General features: G+C 35.4%; 1 protein-coding gene across 1 annotated transcript in view; it reads right to left on the minus strand.

Moving 5' to 3' along the window:
* The window catches only part of LOC122142368 (reticulon-4 receptor-like), a 91,309-nt gene extending 72,294 nt beyond the window's left edge, over positions 1–19,015 (minus strand). The window contains exon 1 of the mRNA XM_042752791.1: positions 18,535–19,015. Coding sequence (XP_042608725.1) covers positions 18,535–18,556 — 22 coding nt within the window. The 5' untranslated portion in view covers positions 18,557–19,015. The remainder of the gene's footprint in view (positions 1–18,534) is intronic.
* Positions 19,016–23,167: the final 4,152 nt, after the last annotated feature.

Here is a 23,167-nt window from a genome sequence, read left to right on the forward strand (position 1 = left end):
TGCTATACAAATAAAGGTGAGTTGACTTGTGTGTGTGTGTGTGTGTGTGTGTGTGTATGTTTGCGGGTGTATGTTCACTTGTTAGAGGTGGGGCAGGTGTTCACTGGCCTCATGTGTCTGTGGCCCTCAGTCTTTTAAAGCAACACCATGTAACTTTTGCTCACAGTTCTCCCATGTACCAGATAAACAAAAACTTCAGCCACAAAAGCAATAAACATACTGCAGCCAAAAAACCTTGCCAGTGGGCAGGCAATACACATGAATTTGTTGACTAAACTGACGGAACCGATCACTGGCTCTGCCATGACGTTGGTTTTGAGACTTGTATATTAGATAGTTGCGACTTATAGTTAGCTGTTGGCTAACATGACCCAGGCCCACGAGTAAAATATGTGACGTATGCTGTTAAGCACTCTTTCGCCATCAGGAGATGGGCGGGGCTGTGTGTACCGACCCGATCACAAAACTTACAGAGTGTGGTTCTAGCAGCCAGGAGGCTGCTCAGGTTGCAGCGGCAGTAGAATTTGACCGGTTAAGAGGTTTTCTACCACTGAAATAATTTTAAAGACATTATTTTAAGGTTGAAAAACTACATAGTGTTGCTTTAAAAGCGCTGTCGGGTGCAGCCCTCCTGTGCTGCTTCAATTGCCAAAAACACAACACCTGTCAATTAAACAACACACTGCTATAATTGAATATTAAATTTTATTGGCAGAACCCATTTGAGGCAATGCTTATGAGTGAACAATCGAAAGACATTATTTATAGGATGCTACAGACATCTGTATCTTGCTTGTTTTAACCAACAAAAACACATAACTAGGGTTAGGATAGAGTTTGTTTAATTCAAGCACAACTAAAACTAAAAAAGAAACAGAAAACAAAAAATAAAATCTAATTATATTAACAAAAAAATATCATACTATCAACCACATTAAAATAAAACCATTTCAAGCAAGGGTGTAAGAACAATCATAAGAACAAAAAAAGTCTGAGGGAAAAATTATACAATTTATAAATCTACCTCATGAATATTAATTATGAAACATTCGCCTAAAAGTTCAAAATCCAGTTAAAATTGATGCTTTACAGATTGTCTTAACATATCTTAAAAGAACAAGAAACAAAATTTCCAAGTGTAGTAAATAAATAAATAAAGATAGATAGATAGATTCAAAAAATAATTATCTAGTCTAGCACAAAGCCGATCAAGATGAATTTAAGAGCCACGTCAATCTGGCTAATATAGCCAAATCTAAATGAAATATGCATATCTAATCAATCAGAAATTTGATTGATCAAAATGCATGAAATAAGCATAAACATCTCAGAAGTGTTTTAAATATCATGCACACAGTTCAATGTCACAGCAAATGCCCTATAGACCACTTATTATGTACTGTACAGTCCTTGTACATTCATACAATCTGGGACATAAAGTCAGGATTATATCATATTTATTATATTATGATAAAGATTTAGACTTCCAAAAATGTAGCTGGTATCACAATAGGCACAACAATAAAAATTCATTTTTCTCTAAAAGGTGACACTTTATCTGTTGGCCCAGGCTGAAGTTGTTAAATAATAATAGCTGCCTGAGAAATTATGCTGGCTATTAAAATAAATAAATAAATGTATAAAATCCATCCACAAAGCTGTTTAGACATGCGGAGAATTAAATGGATTCCTTCTAGAATAATTCTACTTTGAATAACAATGGCAGGTTTTTCGCACACAGAAAATGAGGTGTTGGCAGTGGACATGGCTCTCGTTCTCTATTGTTGATTATTGAAATAATTATGTTTCCTTGAGACATGAACTGACAATTAGATGGAAAATTAAACAACCTTTCCTTTCGTCAGTATATTTAGAAGAATGGATGACCTTCAAGCTCAAAAACACACTGAATAAACAAACATAAGCATATTGTAAAGCTCAAATGTTTGGACAAGCTTATTTTTGTGGAGTGTGGACAAACAATGTCATTTACTGTTGGAAAATCCATAATAATGTACCAATGCCAAGTTTTTAGAGACAGATCCATATCCTGTCCTGCCGCCACCCCTCGCCTGCCCTTGTGAGATGTGAGTGATTAGAGATAACATTATCATAGACAATTCAGCAGGGAGAATATGTGCACATTTAATTGGCCATGTTCTGGTATATATACAGCAGTAATCTGCTCCTACCACACCCAAACCCATCAATATGGTTACACAGACACATACACACAAACATCTAAGACCTTCAGAAAAAAATTGCAACCCATATTTTTACGTACCAATAAATAAAGCAAATTATTAATATTATTAAATATATAATATAAAATTGTAAGATATACAACATTAATATATAATATATATACTAATACTAGAGCCCGACCGATATGGGTTTTTTGAGAACCAATGCCGATACCGATATTATGGGGTAAAAAAAAGGCAGATAACGATATATCTGCTGATATTTTATGTATACATTATAGTATAGTACCAGTCAAAAGTCTAGACACTTTCCAATTCAGGTGTCCAAACTTTTGACTTGCACTATATATAGAATGCAGTATATACATAAACAGAATATAGGCCTACATATATACATAAACACATTTTTTGCAATGATCACTCAAATGTGGTGATGAAACACTTGATGATGAAACACATAATGATGTGACAAAGATATGTAATGGAGGCAGGGTATTAACAATTTAACAATAAACTTTATTATCCAGAATGAGTCTGACATCAGTGCACTGAACAGTAAAGTTGAAGTTCATTCAACTTTATTTCAATTCAATTCCATTCAACTTTGATCCTTTGAAGTTTATTTCATTTTGGAACATTCATTCACGGATTTGCGCTATGCCACTGTCTTCACACACAGATGAAACATATTAGAGTAGTGTGAAATGTGACATACCTCTGTAAATAAATACTATTTCAATTCATGTCTTAGGCCTTGAGACACACACTTGATTCAGAGTTCGAGAGGGCTTCTCGAGCTGAACGGATCCCCCGAATTTGTTTGTGGATCCGCTACTCCATTACAGAGATATGGCCGTTCAAAGTTTCAATGGTATTCCATACACTTAAGCTTTTAAAGCGTTTCATCCAGATCACCAGTAACAAACAATGGAGCACACTCTGCTGGACAAAATACATAATTACACCATTTACAAGCATTTTATCCATGTTTTATGTTCTGTAAAAAAAAAATGTTCATATCGGTGGCATACAGTATAAGGGCAATAATGATATATCTGCAGCAGGCTCATATCGGCCGATAAAATTGGCAAAATGATATATTGGTCTGGCCCAACAAACACAAACACATATTTGTTTATTAACAAAATCAAATATTGGATGTTTATATATATATATATTATGATGTGCCAAATGTTTTCTATGGGTGAAAGCCTATATATATATATATATATATATATATATATATATATATATATATATATATATAAAAACCCGATTCCAAAAAAGTGGGGACACTGTACAAATTGTGAATTTAATGCAATGATGTGGAAGTTTCAAAATTTCAATATTTTATTCAGAATACAACATTGACATATCAATGTTTAAACTGAGAAAATGTATCATTATATAAGTTGATTTTAAATTTCATGGCATCAACACATCTCAAAAAATTGTGACAAGGCCATGTTTACCACTGTTGGCATCCCCTCTTCTTTAAATAACAGTCTGCAAACGTCTGGGTGAGGAAGTTGCTCAAGTTAGGAATAGGAATGTCCCATGGACTGCAGGCTTCTAGGCCAACTTTTAGGTCTTCTTTGTCGCACCCTCTTTATGATGTGCCAAATGTTTTCTATGGGTGAAAGATCTGGACTGCAGCCCATTTCAGTACCCGTCCTTCTCTACGCAGCCATGATGTTGTAATAGATGCAGTATGTGGTCTGGCATTGTCATGTTGGAAAATGCAAGGTCTTCCCTGAAAGAGACGACGTCTGGATATAAAAACATCCCATGCCACACGCACTCATGCAACTTCAGCATTGATGGTGCCCATGTGTAAGCTGCCCATGCCACACGCACTCATGCAACCCCATACCATCAGAGATGCAGGCTTCTGAACTGAGTGCTGATAACAACTTAGGTTGCCCTTATCCTCTTTAGTCCGGATGACATGGCATCCCAGTTTTCCAAAAAGAACTTCAAATTTTGATTCGTCTGACCACAGAACAGTTTTCCACTTTGCCACAGTCCATTTTAATTGAGCCTTGTCCCAGAGAAAATGCCTGCGCTTCTGGATCATGTTTAGATATGGCTTCTTCTTTGACCTATAGAGTTTTAGCCGGCGACGGCGAATGGCACGGTGGATTGTGTTCACCAACAATGTTTTCTGGAAGTATTCCTGAGCCCATGTTGTGATTTCCATTACAGCAGCATTCCTGTATGTGATGCAGTGCCATCTAATGACCCGAAGATCACGGGCATCCAGTATGGTTTTCCGGCCTTCATGCTTACGCACAGAGATTGTTCCAGATTCTCTGAATCTTTGGATGATATTATGCACTGTAGACGATGATAACTTCAAACTCTTTGCAATTTTTCTCTGAGAAAATCCTTTCTGATATTGCTCCATTATTTTTCGCCACAGCATTGGGGGAATTGGTGATCCTCTGCCCATCTTGACTTCTGAGAGACACTGCCACTCTGAGAGGCTCTTTTTATACCCAATCATGTTGCCAGTTGATCTAATAAGATGCAAATTGGACCTCCAGCTGTTCCTTATATGTACATTTAACTGTTCCGGCCTCTTATTGCTACATGTCCCAACTTTTTTGGAATGTGTAGCTCTCATGAAATCCAAAATGAGCCAATATTTGGCATGACATTTTAAAATGTCTCACTTTCAACATTTGACATGTTATCTACATTCTATTGTGAATAAAATATAAGTTTATGAGATTTGTAAATTATTCCATTCCATTTTTACTCACAATTTGTACAGTGTCCCAACTTTTTTGGAATCGGGTTTATATAATTTAATTTTAAGAATGTTAAACACACATATATACATATTTATACACATACATATACACAAACACACACTAATTTATGAGAATTGTAATATATACCAACACTAATAAATTAAATACTAACATAAAAAATACTAATATTTGATATGTTTTTATATGTATTTAGACATCTCACAAAAACTATATATATATATATATATATATATATATACATATATATATATATATATATATATATATATATATATATACATACACACACATACATACACACACACACACACACACACACACACACATTAGATTGTTTTTGCAGTGTGCCACTCTTTTCTTACATCATTAATCATGACTCATTTTGGCTGTGCACATTCATTGAAATAACATGCACTTATGAAACATTCAAAATACCATCAGGAACATGTAATAAGAAAGTCAATGGTCAATTTTGATTTCATGCTGACTTTAACATCCATATCGAGTACTTCATCTGCCCCTACGTCTACCCCTTTCACCCCGCTTGCAATGGATTTGAAAGCCCAGCACTGGATTTATCGAGCTGTTTTTGACCCCATTAGAGGTTTGAGAAGAGCCGAGCGATTTCACCTCCTCTCTCTGGCTTTGGATATAATCTCCTAATTACTGGAAGTCTATGTGATGTTCTTCAACACTGCAATTATCTGGCTTTTTTAGTGAGTATGTGTGTATGCATGTGCATGTGTGTGTTTCATTAAAAAGGATTTATGAAGTAGCATCTGATGGTGTGTTGAGACAGTTTGTTAATGTAATAAAACATGCAAGTGCTTCATTAGATGTTTGTCATGTTTATCTTTGGCTTAATGGTACTTTTGTAAATGAGCTGTGTTCTGTCTTTTCACTCAAATGTGTCTGTCTCGCCCATTTTCTATTTCACACAAATTTTCAGATTCCGGGCCCTATCATACACCCGGCGCAATGCGACGCAAGGCGCAGCGCAAGTGCGTTTGCTAGTTTCAGTCCGGCGCCGTTCGCATTTTCCTGTCCAGCGCCACGTCGTTTAATTAGAAAATGCATTTGCGCCCATTTGTGCGCCCATGGGCGTGCTGGTCTAAAAAAGAGGTGTGTCCAGGCGCATTGCTTGCGCATTGCTGGCGCATGGCTATTTTAAGGAGCTGAAAATAGACTGCGCCATAGACCAAGTCAAACCTGGTCTAAAGTCTAAAGTCAATGGCGCAATATATATATATTTTTTTTGTTATTTAAAGAGTGCGTTGGCAGAAAATGTGCCTCTGGGCGAGTCCCCAGTGCGCGTTGACTTTGCTTATTACACACAGGGATGCATCACACAAACATGCCAAATATTAAAAACAAAAGGATTACAGTGTAAAAGAATGTTATTGTGTAGGCTAAATAAATATAAAAATTTAATGATGGATAGTCATTGCGTGTATTAGAATTAGGCTACCTATTTGCAATTCAGCCTATTACTACTTATAATGATGAATGAAATTGGCGAATTAATTGAACAACCGTGCCAATACACACACATATATATATTGACTCATCGCGGGGAGCTTTGGTGGATTCCTGCTTGTCCCGCTTTAACTTCGCGCACGAACAGATCGGTTTCTTCGCTTGAGAAGCGTTCAGCTTTACGGCAACAAATTCTGCCATGTAAACAGCGATCCGTCCTGGCGCGAGCGCATCTCGCTCTTAAAGGGAATGGGAGATGACACTCTGGTTGGTGTATTGAACGTCATGCCCATTACTCATTAAGAGAATAGGGACAACCCATTCCAAAAATGCACAGCGGCGCACGGACCGGTTTTCCGTCATTAAAATAGCAAAAGTGGATTTGGACACGCCCTGAGTGCACCTGCGCCGTGCGCTTTACACTTTGCGTTTAGATCGTTAAAATAGGGCCCTCAAGCTTCACTTAAGGTTTTTTTTTTTTTTTTTTTTTTTTTTTACAGGGACTTATAACTCATTAACTCTTATAACTCAATAACAATTTAATATGGATATGCCGATGTATCAGCCAATAAACACAGTTCACTGTTTTCCCTTCACCAAACATTACAATGTTTCTCCTATCCAATAATCACAAGGAGCTGTGTGCTTTCTTACTTCTGAAACAAAGACTCAGCTTTCTAATGTTGTACACTTTATTAAAAAAATCAAACAATAAATGCTGTTTTGATGCTCTTAAATTTGGCTTGACAAATCACTGTAGCCCAGGGGTTCTCATTTCCAGTCCTGGGGTACCACTGCTCTGCACATTTCCTGCACCTGATTCAGATCATCAGCTCTTTAGGAGGGAGATCCATGAACTGAACCAAGGGCGTCAGATAAGAGACACATTCAAAATGTGCAGAGCAGTGGTACCCCAGGACTGGAATTGAGAACCACTGCAGCCACTTCAGTTCAAGTGGCATCACGTTGCGTGAGTCTCTTCAACTTAAATACAAGTTACAGCGCGAAGTAAACATGAATGAACATCAGAAGTTATTAAAAGATACAGTACATCTTACCAAAATGTATCATGGTCTCAGTTAATTACACAATCAGCGTTTCAACCAAAAGAAAGATGTCACAGAAAGAAAATGTAATTTAAAGTTGCATTTTCCTCAGAAAAATAATCAATATAACAGAATTCATTAGTTAACTAAACTTACTATAAAATAAAGCTTTATTATATAAAAACACTACAGCAATAAATCTTTATTATATAAAAACACAATATATATTATTATTATAATTTAACTTCTTTAATAAAAGCTTTAATAAAAACAATTTTACTGTTAATTATATGTTTGAATAAATCTGTCTTGAAGACAAGCTTTTATGAAAACTACCTTATGTGCAATTGAGTTGTATACAAACATTTTTATTGTGTGTAAAAAATCGTTGAGCCGTTGTGCTGGAAGTGACGAACTGCAAGCTTTGAATACTTATATCTTCTAAATACGAATTTTGTCACTGTTTTGGAGCATACTGCCTTATATATAACCTAAGGACTAATTAATTGATACTAACACCCAAAAAACTTTAATTTTGATTTAATGGGGACTTTAAGACAACCAAAATATCGATTTTGATATTGGTATTCTGAATAATTGGTATCGGCTGATAAATGTAGTATCGGTGCATCACTCCAATATCGCATTTACAAAAATCAGACATTATATGAAAGAAAATCACAGATGAGATCTCCTGAACATCTCAGTTGTTTCTCCAAAACAAAATAAATCATGAATTCAAACAGTAACATCACAAGTTTGGATTTTAGAAAATCTCAATGTCTTAAATTTCTGCCAAAATCAGCAATCAAAGTCAGAGATCTCAATATGAACTCAATATGAATTATCTGAGCTACACTGTCCAAATCCATAGTTCTATACTCATACAGTATGCAAAGTGAGTTTAATTATAAGAAAACCTTCATCTCCATAAAGTATAGTGAGTCTATTCATTTTGTAGGTACTTTACAAACCAGGTCAGATCTATGAATCAAAGTGTATTTTATCTAATATGCAGGTCACTTTCAGCATGACATTTGTGTCCTGCTGGTTACCCTTTTCTCTGTAAGTCAGATTTCACATACAAACCTAGCAGACAGACGAGTTTCTGAGGTTCTTTACAAACCGGGAAACATTGTGTATTTAATTTGTGTGCAGTTGGGGCATAAGGTCAGAAAGTCTAGTTCTGTTCTTACCTCATTTTGTGTGCTGTAAAGAGCACAGGCCGTCTGACTCTCTCTGTATCTGTCTGTCTCTTTGGCGAAGCCCTGTTTGTAGAGTCTGTATGCTGTCAAGGCTTCTCTGGGTTCAAGGCTGGTGACAGTAGGCAGCTTCTCCACTGTGCATTCTCTATTCAGTCAAAGGCAGCATTCTAGATGACTGTTCTGTACTGAATTTTTCATCCAGTGGGTTGGTTTTATTGGCTCTAGAAAGCAACCACTCAAAACAATCTAGCAACAGCATAACAACATAACATCTCTATCAACCACCCCAAACACCCTAACAATCATTTAGCAATCACCACCAACACCCTACCAACAGCGTACCAACACCAACCACTACCCAGAATACTGCAACATCTACATAGCAACCACCCGGAGAATCCTGGCAACAGCATAGCAGCTCAATCAACCACCCAAAAATACTAACAATAACCCAGAATACCCTTACAACTGCCTAGCAACCACCCAGAACACCCTAGCAACACCATACCATCTCTATTAACCACCCAAAACACCCTAACAATCATGTAGCAACCACCAACACCCTAGCAACAGCATACCAACACTGACAACCACCCAGAATATAACAACATTTACCTAGAAGCCACCCAGAACATCCTAGCAATAGCATATCAGTTCTATCATACTCTCCCAAAACACAATATCAAGCACTATATCAAGCAACCACCCATAACACCCTAGCAAACATCAACAACCACCCAGAATACCCAAACAACTACTTAGCAGCCACCCAGAACATCCTAGCAATAGCATATCAGCTCTATCAAGCACCCAAAACACACTTGCATGCACTTAGCAACCACCCAGAGCACCCTAGCAACCATCCATCTGCACTAACAACCTCCCACAACAGCCTAGAATTGCGGCAGTGAGTTTTGCATGGGCCTTTTGAAAGTACTGTTGTTTTCTTTATAAATTATAGAATTGTAGTTGAACTTTCTCTGACTGTTTGTTATGACTTTGATTTTTCATTCTGTTTATGCTTGGACTGATAGCCTAAATCTGGTATGGCCCAGAAAGCTCCATTATCATGCGCCAGAACATCTGCATTGAGTTCACCTCATTCACTCACATAAACACCCATCACTATGTGCACATTGTGGGAAAAAATCCCCCATAGCAATAATGACATTATTCTATCAAGGTGGGGATCTCTGTAATCGTGTTGAAGTCATTTGCTCAGATCCAGTGAAACATCCATGTTGTTTTTCACTGTCAGACATTGCTTTCTCCTTCTGCCACACCTCATTCCTTTCTAACCAGATGAATGATGGTCTAAATATCTTTTTTCCGCCCAGTCCTGACTCCTAATGTAGATACATTGCTTGTTTCAAACTATACTTATGATGAAAAACACGATCTTTTGTCTTCTATTCTGTTTCACGCTTTGTTGTTTCATTTTATTATAGTGTTGTTATTTTTTTTTCTCTGATGGGTATATCAACCATTCACTTTGTGCCTTTGTTTCTCTGTCTAGCAATCTGTCTGTCTCTCTCTGTCGATCTGTCTGATTCGTACTCATTTTTCTTTTCTCAAAGGAAAAAAATGTCGAAGAAGAGCAACACTTGTACTTCTGAATCTTATTAAGAAGCTGTGTAAAAGGGAATCAGGATTTTGTTGTTTATAAGGCCTGTTTCTCCAAAGAAGTTTTGGAGAATGTTTTATTCCCCACCATAGAGAAATACTCATTAAAAGCCAGAAGAAAGAAGTAAAAAAGATTCTTATACACACCCTTTGTCCATATTTGATTCAATTCTCAGTCTTATTCAACAGTATCAGTTAACAGAGGAACAATCAATATCAGTGTGATATGCTAAGGTTTTGTGTGATATCTCAAGTGTACTTGTTTATCTATAAATTCAAAATATATAGTCTCAGATCCAAACAACAGCCAGTTCTTTAGAAAGGATAGTCTACTGTAAAATGATAGTGTTTTACAGTGCCTTATCACCCACGCAACCTTGAGGTCCAGATTAATTTATCGCAGGAAATCTTATGAAAACATGGTACAGATCACATTTCACCCCAAAATAAAATTATATATATATAATTAATATTATTATTTATATGTTATTTATATATATTTTTTGAATATTTTTTTTCCTGAATATAATTAACCATGAATAATTCATTTCCCCACAATAGACAGATAGACAGATTTTTTTTTTTTTTTTAATTGATTGAGAATACTTTTTTTAAATTTAGGGGAAAATATATAAAGTTTCTCATTTGATTCACAGTGCTGTAATAGTTATCTATCATTTTTAATATCAAATCAGTTTTCATTGTTACAGTAATTCATAAATGCATTTTTATTGTTTGAGTTTTTTTATTTTTTTATTTAGAGGTAAATAAATAAACAAATAAATAAATAGTGATGTTCATTAAACTCACAAAACTGTAATACAGCATAATACAATTATCTCACTATTTTAATAATAAATAATTTTTTTATCATTAAATTGATGCAATATATGCATTACTGTATGTTTGAGAATTATTAAGGGAGAAATAAAGAAATAAATGAATAAATAAATACATTCTTTATTCACTTGATTTTCTTTATAAAACATATATGTATTTATTGTATTCTTGTGATTTTAGGGTGATACTGTATATAACCAGACATATTCTTGAGAGATTTGTAAAACCAAAATGGTGAGAATAGGTTCATATTTCTATTATACCCATTATTTAGTGAGTTATTTCCTAAGTCAATTTTGTTTTGACCAGAAAAAATACAAATGCGCAAACACTGATTTTGTCTAATTCTTTTTGCTTTAACAACAAAGCTTAAAACCAGAAGAATAAATCTATATCATAAAGACCTTCTATCAGAGTCTGAATCTAAAGCCTTGTAGCTCTCGCACTCCATTTGTGCTGATTTCTAAAAGATTGTCACTAATGGATCTTAAATGTCAAACGAATCACGAATCACGCATTCATAACTGAAAACAAAAACTAAAAACGAGACAACAAAAAGAGAGAAACAGAGTGAAAAGGTGGCTGGAGAGGACCAAACAAAGACACTCAAAGAGAAAAATAGTGAGACGGCCTAGAAAAGGAGGGACGACACTGACTTATGGTCCAGACAAAGGCTCTAGTCAAGCACCTAATTTAAGGTCGTCCTGTGCTCTGTCTAATTAACTATTTACCAGCTCATCCATCACGAGCTCTATTCAGCTACTCACAGAGACCTCTCCTCTGCAGATTAAAGGATAAATGTATCACCACCATCGTCTTTTCATCAAAAAAAAATTGTTATCTATATCAATCAATAATATATTATTGTAATGAGGAAAAAAGGAAGCAGAAACACCATTAATTAATCTTTGCCTCAGAAGAGAGAATGGCTACAGCGGCTTGAAAGAGGAGCGCGGGCTCACTTGTTAGCTTAAAGCTTTCCGTGTTTGCTTTGAAAGGGAGAAAGTGGTGTTTGTCTGGAGACAGAGTTGGAACTAATCCTCAGAGGGACGCTTTACTGCATGTCCACCTCTTGTCAATTACGCTGCCAGTTCCAAGATGCTGTGTTCACTGCAATTAGATCCTTCTCCCAGGCACTATCTAAAATACATTTACAATGATTGCTTATGCAGAATTTAATGCAGACAAAAGTTTTTGATCAAACGTACCTGCCCGGGATGAGGGCTAATTAACTCAGAAGTATAACACTGTGTAGAATAGGGCTGGACAGTATGATGTGTACATCGTGCAGTGGAGGAAACGTGCCAGTTTTGCTTTGACATTTATACTGTGGCAGAGATATTTTTGAGGTTATCAGTGTGCAGGAGTTTAAATAAAATTATATATGTGTTTATATATATATATATATATATATATATATATATATATATATATATATATATATATATATATATATATATATATATGTAAATTTTATTTATTCCTATTATGCCAAAGCTGGTTTTTTAACAGTGATTTCAAACAGTAATCTTTTTAATATGATGATTTCTTTACACACACAAAAAAAAATTCTATATATATACTATATATATTATATATATATATATATATATATATTATATATATATATATAATATATATATATATATATATATATATATTAATCTATCTATATATATATATATGTTGCAGCAGACAGTATTCAACATTAATAATAAGAACCCATAATTGAGCACTAATATTTACTGATAATAATTTAAGCAGCAAGTCAGCAGATTAGAGTGATTTCTGAAGGATCAGAAGTGATAATGGGAATATATAAACTGTAATGATATTTCAAAAAATTACTTTTTCTTTATTTGACCTTGGTGCACATAAAAGTCTTTCAAAAAACATAAAAAAATATAAAAATCTAAATTAAAATGTATGTGTTTAAAACTTACATGTGTGTGTGTGTAAGTGATAATGCACGGCACAACGCGTTGGGTGGTTGCCTTCACAGAGTGCATTACAATCGTTTAATGCACAGAAAGTCGTGCATTATCCAGCTTATACCATGGTCATTTGCCAGCACTGACAACTTAAAGCTGTTTATGATGTTTGCAGCACAATATTTTACCGGAAGGGTAAAAATGATGGTTATATTCGACAGTTACGGCTCATTAATTCTGCTTTAAGTCAGATAGAGATGAAATATTGTGGTAAGACCACATTTATTTGAATGAATTATAGCATATATTGAATGAATTATCAATTGAGAGAGAGACGACAGCTGTGTGTGTGAATTACCTTTGTCTGTGTGTCTCTCTCTCTCCAAAGCTGTTTAGTTACTTCAAACAGCGATTCTACCACCTCATTGCTGAGGAATATAATGTAGCAAACTAGTATCAATGCTAACAATATAAAAAAATACATATATATACAGTACACACACACACACACACACACACACATATATAATCTCTCAAAGATTTCAGATCAAAACAAATCCCAACACACACAAACACACATACACATATATATATACACCATATACATCATGGATGGTGATTTAATTTCTCAAATCTCTCAAAGATTTCAGATCAAAAGTTGTTCTAGTTTCATTTCATGCTATAGCTCAAAGCCTTTTAATAGTCAAAAGCTGCCATGAGTGCAGCTGGTAACACCATTTCATACCTTTAAGCATGACAGCTAAGCTTATTTTGCCAAGAATAACTTCAAATTTAACAATATCATCATTTTTTCATACCCAACACATCTCATGTCACCGAAAGATTGCAAAGCATCTTTACACTGCTTCTGTAAAGGTCATCTGATTGATGCGGTTTGGTCATTCTGCTGAACACAGCGCTCATCTGATGCAATAGTATGTGAGATTACCTGAATAAATGAAGCTACTGCAGTGGATTCAGTTCATTCAGTGGGATTTGATGAGCTTCTATTGAGTTTCTCTCCACGCCTGCAATACTTTTCACACTATACGCAATGGAATTATTTATTAATTTTTTAGGGCAAAACACAACACTAAAAACAAAGAGCTTTGACAGTTTGAAGCCCACAAGATACAGGAAGCTGATATTTTCAGTTATTTTTTTTTCATGTTTCAGTTCATGTTGAAATTTTTTTTTTTTCCAGCATTCTTGAATTCACATAATTTGTCAAGGACAAACCCACACAAAAAATGCTCTAGTGTTTCTCTTTCATAGCTCATGAGATTTACAGTAAGTAACATATTTAGAAAATTTTATTATCAGTCCTTTTAAAAATCCTACGAATAAATAAAAATAGACACAAAAAACACAAATGTCAAAAACATTAAAATCTATTGAGAAGTTCATGTTGAAATCTCATAAAATCAGCTATGTTGAGATTGTTGAGATCTATTGAGAAACTTGCACATTTGCAAAAACATCTCAAAAAAAATCTATTTAATCTTGGTAATGAACGACTTTCAGGAAAGAAAAGTGAAATGCATATATACATGTTTGGGGTTTGGGGTTTTATCTTTGGTGATATTACCATATTATTATTTATTCTTATAGCTGTTTTATACAATCAATTAACTTTCCATTCTTTAAATCCTCAATGACTCATTCATGCTTCCCATTAATTCAATAAGGTGGGGGTTTCCTGTGTCTCCTTTTGTTGATTGTTGATAATGCTGCCATCTTAACATCTGACTCTTACAGGAGCGATAATAATTAGAAGTGCTCTCTCTAATAATGGCCTCCTTTATATTGCTGTCAAAAGCCAAGAGGTGATTTGATTTTGTTTACATACGGCAATCCAAAGTAAACTGAATAATGCCACAGTGAATCATTCTTGATTATACCTGCATCTCGCCTCAGTTGTTTCTACACGTTAAATGCAATATTTAGCAGTCAGTTTGAGGTCAGCCGTCACTCAGAATGCTATTTGGCAGAAACATGGAAAGACCACTGACCTTGATAACTTCACTCTCCCACTCTCTGCCTTGTAAACTCTCTTGAAAACAACAGTTATTTAAAAAAACAAAAAATCGTCTATTAAATTACTTCTATTAAATTTAATAAAACTTTTTTTAAAATAGAATAAAAATATTTTAAATTAAATTACATTTAAAATGGATTAAAAACAAAATGTAATTAAAAAAAAAACTCAAACTACAATTCAAACTACAATATAGGAAAAAAAAATCACTTGTAAATCCAGTGCAATATCAGGCAGACTTGATTTGTTGACTGTGACGCTCTTAACATTAAACCTTTCAACAAACAGACTGCACACGTCATTGCACAATTGGAAAAATATCACCAAGTCTTACTATGATCTTTGAAATCCCAGTACTATCCAGACCATGGCTAGTCTGATTCATCCTACGTCAACCCATGCGACTTCATAACAGCTGATACCCTTTGTTCCACACCTGCGAGGAGCAGATGAAGCTCTGTATCACAGAGACCTCTCAGCAGAATGAGCCTCCCTCCAACAGAGCCTCTCCGTGAGTCTGCTGCTTTCTGCCATGTATTCTGATCATCCACATTATCTGGTTGATAACAGGAGTCTGGAGTGGAAATGGCTTGTTTGCTGTCTGTGTAAATATGGGTGGTTATGAAGAGGGTCTTGTTGAGAGTGACAGTATGAGGGAAAGTTATAAGACAAAGCTTTATACTAAAAGCTCACCAACAGTGAATTAGCTCTCTGTGTTGGAGAGCTGCAGGCTGGAATATGTTCAGCACTTTTAATACATTTTTCGACTGACTGGAAGGAAAAGTAATCTTTACAGCTGTCTGCCTGAAATGGAGGCAAAAAAACTCTTGGAAAAAAAATGCTCTTCAGACATTGACTTCAAACACAAGCAAAATTGCAGACCCAATAACTACAAGCTTAAAAAACAAACATTTCTCTGTTAACAATGCTTTCTGACAGAAACAAATATATATAACTCCACACTTGCATAAGTCAGATGGTTTTATGGCAGGTTTTTTTTTTTTTTTTTCACAAGTAATTACAAAGAAACGGCAAGTAACAATAAACTAAACTTGAATTTTTTAAGTAGAAAAACGGAAATAGTATTTTCTCGTAAAGCATACTTTAATAATCTTTTTTACAGTGTGAGAAAATTGTAACGACTGGGTTTTCCCCCCTTTAAACACAAAGGTCATGTAAATTTCATGCTACTGTTCACTCATTTTGAAATGAATCACATTGTTTTATGGTTGATTACTGCTTATAAAGGCAAAAAGTGAGTGAGACAAACAAAGAAAATGATATAGTAAAGGCTTCCTGAGTGGGCTATCCTTCGTCTTGCTCTAGCTTTAATTACAGGATCCACAGCAAAAACAAAAACATACATCATTTATCATTCATATATCAACACCTCCACACATCACAGTACATAAATGAAGACTCCTTATTCATTTTCCTCTCCTCCTCACATTCCCTCTCTCAACCCCCGGCAGATCCATCTGCACGACTAGACTGCCCCTCTTTCTCATCCTTAACGCTCTCCGTCTCACTATGATGGAATATTTAATGTGTTTTCAGCTCAATCAGGTTAGCTCTGCGAGGCGGGAGGGGTCACGGATAGCCAATGGGTCCAAACAGTGAAAAGGACATGTCCATCTGGCATCCTAAACAACATCACTACTCCTGTGAGAAAGCACACCGCAAGGAGACGCACAAGTTGGTCATGCGTGAAACACTACATGACCTTTTTTTTCACTTGAATTCCTGCAGTACCTTTTGCATTGTGGCAAAGAACTAATCTAGAGTGGATTGCGCTTGCTGGACGAGAGCTGTGTAGTAAGCTGCTTCCATCCTTAGAGCTTTATGGATTCAGTCACTGCTGTATAGGGTGGAGCACTGCTGCTTTTCAGCACCTCCCAAAGCTTCTTGTGATCTTGTGATGTGATCTTTAGTTAGATCTGCTCACGAGCTCACAGGTACAAGCAAAACAAACATTGAAAATGCTTTGTTAAAGCCTAATTATACCAGGGATAATGCAGTACATATGTGTTTCAACCATTTTTTACAGTGCCCTAATAAATCTCTGCTGTCCTCTTTGGGTTGAAAACAGCAAAACAGGAAGCTGAACTCAGCTGTTGTTGATTTCAGCACCATGGACAGCACCTTCCTGAATTAACCTGACGTAGAATGCAAACCAAATGTTAGACTAAATTCTTATGACAAAATTTGATAGAATAAAGTATTCCTTGACCTGTTTATCAATAAATACCAGGGAAAACTAGAGAATAGTACACTGAAGGTGTTTTTTTTGTTTGTTTTGTTTTTTACTATTTTGCAGTACGATATTCATATATGTTTCAAAAATTTCATGAGCTGTACATACTCCTTTTTAGTTGCATATGCTCAGTTCTAATGACTAAAGTCACCATATTCGCTTAGTTTCCCTTTCTTCAGATACTGGTACTGTAGGAAAACAAATGCTCAAATATATTTCACATTTGATCATTGTACAAGAATAAATCAAATAAAACAACATTAAACGCAAAACAGCATGAAAAGAACTGCCCGCGCAACTATCAATTATCAACAATTATTTACAATCCTTATAACCCCCCCATTCATTGTCCAGGCCTTTGCAATTAAATATTCAGGTGTAAAAGCCAATGGCCACTCCCCCAAACACCATATGCAAATAAGTTGACACGACCGCAGATGAAACAATTCAGATTTACTCAAACGACTTGACAAAGCACAGGATGTATTTGAATCCTCCCCATTATTAGTGTCTAAAATGAGAAGCATATTTTATATATATATATATATATATATATATATATATATATATATATATATATATATATATATATATATATATCAAATCAATTTCTCTTTCATTTTCTCACTGCATCAACAACGGGAAGAGTGTCGTCTCCTACAGGAAACTACTAACCAACCTCGACCGTGAGCGAACTACCCTGCATAAATCTATTCAGATACTCAAGCTCGCGCATCCCTTCATGAACGCGCATTAACGAGTTGAGAAATACGTTTCAGCTCGTGTCAAACCAAAGCAACTTTGACTCTTCCCGACAGACTATTTTCAGCGGGACAGACTGTCTGTTCGCGACGCGTCAAACTAGAACGCGTTATAAACGAAGCGTGTTCTCTGTGTAGCGTTCGCGTCGCGTACGACAGTACGAAATTATCGTATTTTTTTACGGAGAGTTCTGAATATATGAGCAAACCTATTCAATGTTTGCAATATGTACCGGGAATCAAGCACATAATGCCCTTCTCGTCCGTGACAGACATTTAGGAATGCGTGTGGCGTATAGATGCGGCGGTTAAACTGTGTATAATAAATAAACAACAGTGAATTCAGCAAATATAACTTAAAAAAAAAAAAATGACTTACCCTCAACAATTAAAGTCTTCATTTTTTTACGAATAAATCCAGTAAATGAGTAATCCCAGAAAGAAGTCCCCTTTGGTCTGGAGAAGATGGTGTTTTCCTCGCTGTGGTAAATTTAAATAATTTGCAAACCTCACGGAAGATGAACCACTATCATCCCTGCCTCTCAAACTTTACCCGACGGTCGCCGTACAGGCGCGGGACGGAGAGCAGCGTCTCCCGGTGGTTCCTTTCTCAGTCATTTGGACAGAGACACAATCACAGTAACATCCAAACTCAAAGATCTGCTGCTCACTGCCGAGAGCTGGCGAAAGTCACACTGGAAGGGGGGGATCAACTACTTGCGGGATGAATCCATATAGGCTGTATGTCACATTTCCGGTGAAAAGTATTCCAAAGATCCTAGCATCCGTGCAGCCGCGCGGGAGGAACGGAAAGAGGCTGTGGCGCCGTGCGCGTGAAAGAGAGAGTGAGGGTGTGTGTGTGTGCATGCAGAGAGAGAGAGAGAGAGAGAGAGAAAATAGAAAGAGAGAGAGTTAGTGAGGCGGCTTAGAGATTAATACGGGTAATTTTTCCAGACAATTATTTTAAACACATTAACACAAATTATGCAAAAATGTAATGAAAAACAAAATAATAATATGAAAGTCACCAAGAGATCTTCATCGAGAATAAGTCATCTTTTTCATACTTTGTATAACGTTAAAATATCTCAGTTTAGCTGAAAATGGCACTATGCAGTCAAATAACATGCATTATTATAAAATGAATGAAAATCACTAACTGGAAAAGGCACCTGTTTCATAGAATGATCCCAAAAGGTTTTATTTATTTATTTTTTAACTTAAAGTAAAAAATACCTCAAGCGTGTGATTGCCATACTGTGATGCCGTGTCCCGGCGCGATGAGACAAAACCAATAAAACCCATTAAAAACAAGGCATTTGTTGCATCCAGTGGGGACATAATTACTGATTATAATGACTTACTGTCTTTTTACGCATTGCATTTCATTGCACCGTGTAAACATAAAACCATGTCTGCATTTGTGATCAAAGAAACAACAAACATCAAGCGCTACTCTACACTGCGCAAAACTCGCATTTGAATCATCAGTGACAAATTCTTTAAATATGAAAAAGTACTTACAGGCTGTGAGTCTGAACAGCCGGCATTGTAGGCTACTCTCCCATGTTCAGAAAACAGTCCTCCCTAAAATGCACTGCACACATCTGAATATTTGGGTTTAACTTTTCTGGAACAGTTTTTTAAATACAACTTAACCACTGATTTCTAGTTGTGTCCTCTTTTGGAAGACTTTTACAACGAAACACACAGCGTCTAAACAATATGGCGGCAGCGGCAGCAGCAGCAACAATACTACAGCGAGAATAAAAGTTATACCTTCTTTCTTTGCGTGAACATTTAGGTGGGTGGAACATTAGACATGTGGGGGTGGTTTAAACAAGCCGTTTTAGGAGGGTGTGGATGAGTCTTAACTTTAATAAAGAATATCTCTTAGGGGTTGAGACTTTAGTCTTTAGGGATCTTATCTATGCACGGACAGCTTGTAACACTACAAAGAGAAAGGAAAACTTGAAATTGCATCATAAGTCCCTTTAAAATCTTAAGATTCTAGTGTTTTCTGTATCTTTTTTTTATAATTATTTATCTAGTATTGTTATTTTTCTGTGCATTTTAAAAATATTTAACTTCTCTTAAACTGTACTTTCACAATACTGTACCCCGACAGTCATGCAAATGAAGCTTAATTGAACTGAATATAAACAAACAAACAAACAAAGACAGAAAGGGAAAGGGTATTGTGGGGTTGCTTTGTGAAAGAGAAAGACAGAAAGAGAGAGAGATTAATGTTTTATAGCACAGGAGCAGGAATAGAGCACTAATGAATCTTTTATAGATTTCAGATGCTTTGACGTGCAGAGAATCCATTTGTATAAAACTTAGGCATTCCTGCATATATATACGCACAGAATTATAAACATAACGGCCTGAGGACATGTAAACTTTTAGAAATTGCAGCTGCATTCATTTGACATACCCATCTTTGACAGACGACATATAAAGTCCATAATAACAGCTGAAGAACTAATAAAACAAATTCCAACACATTCCCCTTCCCTTTATTTAACATACTGCTCCATGAATCAACTGTCTCTGTTGGAAAAATGTAAAGGTAGGATAATTGTTTATGTGAAAAATGAGATGTTCAAATGAGAAAGATGACATTCAGGTTTGATGACTTTGAAGACCTCTCATGTTACAATTACAAAAAGATCCATCCATATCCATCTGGTTTCTCCCCTCACAGACTAATGATGTGAATTATCCACTGATTAGACATGAAACAATGTAGATCAACATGTCACATTTGCAAAAGAAGGAAAACTATTGCTCAAGATTCATCCAAAAAAAAATACTTATATAAGAACTGCCAAAGCATTGTAAACATACGGTTTATATAAAGCATTTTTATAATTTATAACAACAATGCAATATTTAAAGAAGAAAATAAATAAATAATAATTAACACTGAAATCTTAATAATTAAAAGAGGAGCCCAGATTTTCTACAAAGTGTCTCCTTTTGTGTTCTCCACCAGATGATTTTTTTCCCTTTAACACTGCAAAAAGAGTTGCATTCAAGTGGCAGTTGTTTAACATTTCTATGCATTCATTTATATGTGGCTCCCATCGTGCAATAATGCAGCATCCAACTAATTTTGTCTATAGTCATTAGCTTGAGGATTCTCCCAAGGTGTTGGTGCTCCATTTGAGATAGTCTGCTTTAATACTGAGCCTGTGGCTACCAACCACAATTAATGCTGGAGTGTAATATGCAGTCACGGATCGTGGATGCAATACAGTGTGGAAACTTGAACAGTAGATGAAATTAGCATGTTAATTCACACACACAAATAAGTTATCAGGGATATTTTGGGGGGGCAGAAGACGCTCCCCAGTGACCACAACACATGGAAAAGTCAGTTCTGGATGCCAATTCTCTCTCACTCATTGTGTGTGGTGATATATGGCTGGTAGTGGGGCATGTTGTCACACTATATGGTAACCTGCTGTTACATGACACAGATGTGAAATAGATGACTCTGAATATGATATATTGTCTTAAAATAGTATCTTTCGATATATATCTTTATTTAAAATTATGTGTGACAACTGTTTTTAGCTACACTGAAAAAATAATTTGGTGGTGAAACAATTTTCATAGTAAAATGAACAGTAGATATCTATAACAAACAAAACACAATTTTGAAGAAGAATAAAAAAAAAACACTAAAAAATAAACAAAAAATATTAACACTAAAAATTACTCCTATAATCAAAACTTTATAAAAAACATTTTAATTATTTACATTTTATATTTAAAATAAAAAAAAAAAATAAAAAAAAAACATTTATGAAAACATTGACAAAATAATATACAAAATATGAAACTGTACATAATGTATCGTATAAAATTGCAACATATAAGTTGCATGAGAAAACTTGCACCATTTTCATATTTTTATAGGTATATATATATATATATATATATATATATATATATATATATATATATATATATATATATATATATATACATAAACTAATAATAAAACAAGTGACTTACTGTTTTGAATTAAGTGATGATTTTAATTATGAAAACTTCTTGTTGTGACAGCTAGCCAGGTCTCCCCCTGATAGAATAACTGAACTTTCAGTCTGCAGAAAGTATTTAGAGAAGAGCATCAAATATGCACTGCTGGCAAAATGACTTTTTAAAGATTGTTTAAAATGCAAATATAAATGATTTATGTTGGCCACGATTTCAAACTAATCCCTTCTCAAGTCTTAAAGAGTTGAAGTGATAGAGCGGTTTTAAGAGGACAGAGAGAGAGAGAGAGAGAGATCTTTCACGCTGGGAGCTGCTTTTAACCATTTCCATCACCCACATCCAGAGCTTCCTCCAGGCTGTTAGTTTTATTTCAAATCACGATTCAAATTGTATTAGTTAGAGATCTGCCTACGTGCTGACATGTGAAGGAATCAAAGTTGGTCAATATTTGCTCTGTGAATCATGCTTTTTGAGTGCATCTGAAGCTCTCATCCAACTGCAAATTCTCCATTTATCCAATCAAGCTGCTTTTGTAGTTTTTAAAAACAAAAACAAAAAAAAATTACACAAGCCTAAAATTCAGGTATTACACAGAACAAATTAGAACAAAATAATGGTGATAGAACCAAAGAAGGACATACAGACAGACAGAAACAGAGCGATTGACAGAATGATATAATGATGGAAAGACATACAGACAGACAAAATGATAGAATGGAGAGAGACAGAGTTCCATGAACCGGAAAGTACATGTACATGTACTCAATACATGGTAGGGATTCCTTTTGCTTTAATTACTGCCTCAATTCAGCGTGGCATGGAGGTGATCAGTTTGTGGCACTGCTGAGGTGGTATGGAAGCCCAGGTTTCTTTGACAGTGGCCTTCAGCTCATCTGCATTTTTTGGTCTCTTGTTTCTCATTTTCTCTTGACAATACCCCATAGATTCTCTCTGGGGTTCAGGTCTGGTGAGTTTGCTGGCCAGTCAAGCACACCAACACA

This window comes from Cyprinus carpio, chromosome A5 (assembly GCF_018340385.1).
Source record: "Cyprinus carpio isolate SPL01 chromosome A5, ASM1834038v1, whole genome shotgun sequence".
In the NCBI taxonomy this organism is placed as follows: Eukaryota; Metazoa; Chordata; class Actinopteri; order Cypriniformes; family Cyprinidae; genus Cyprinus; species Cyprinus carpio.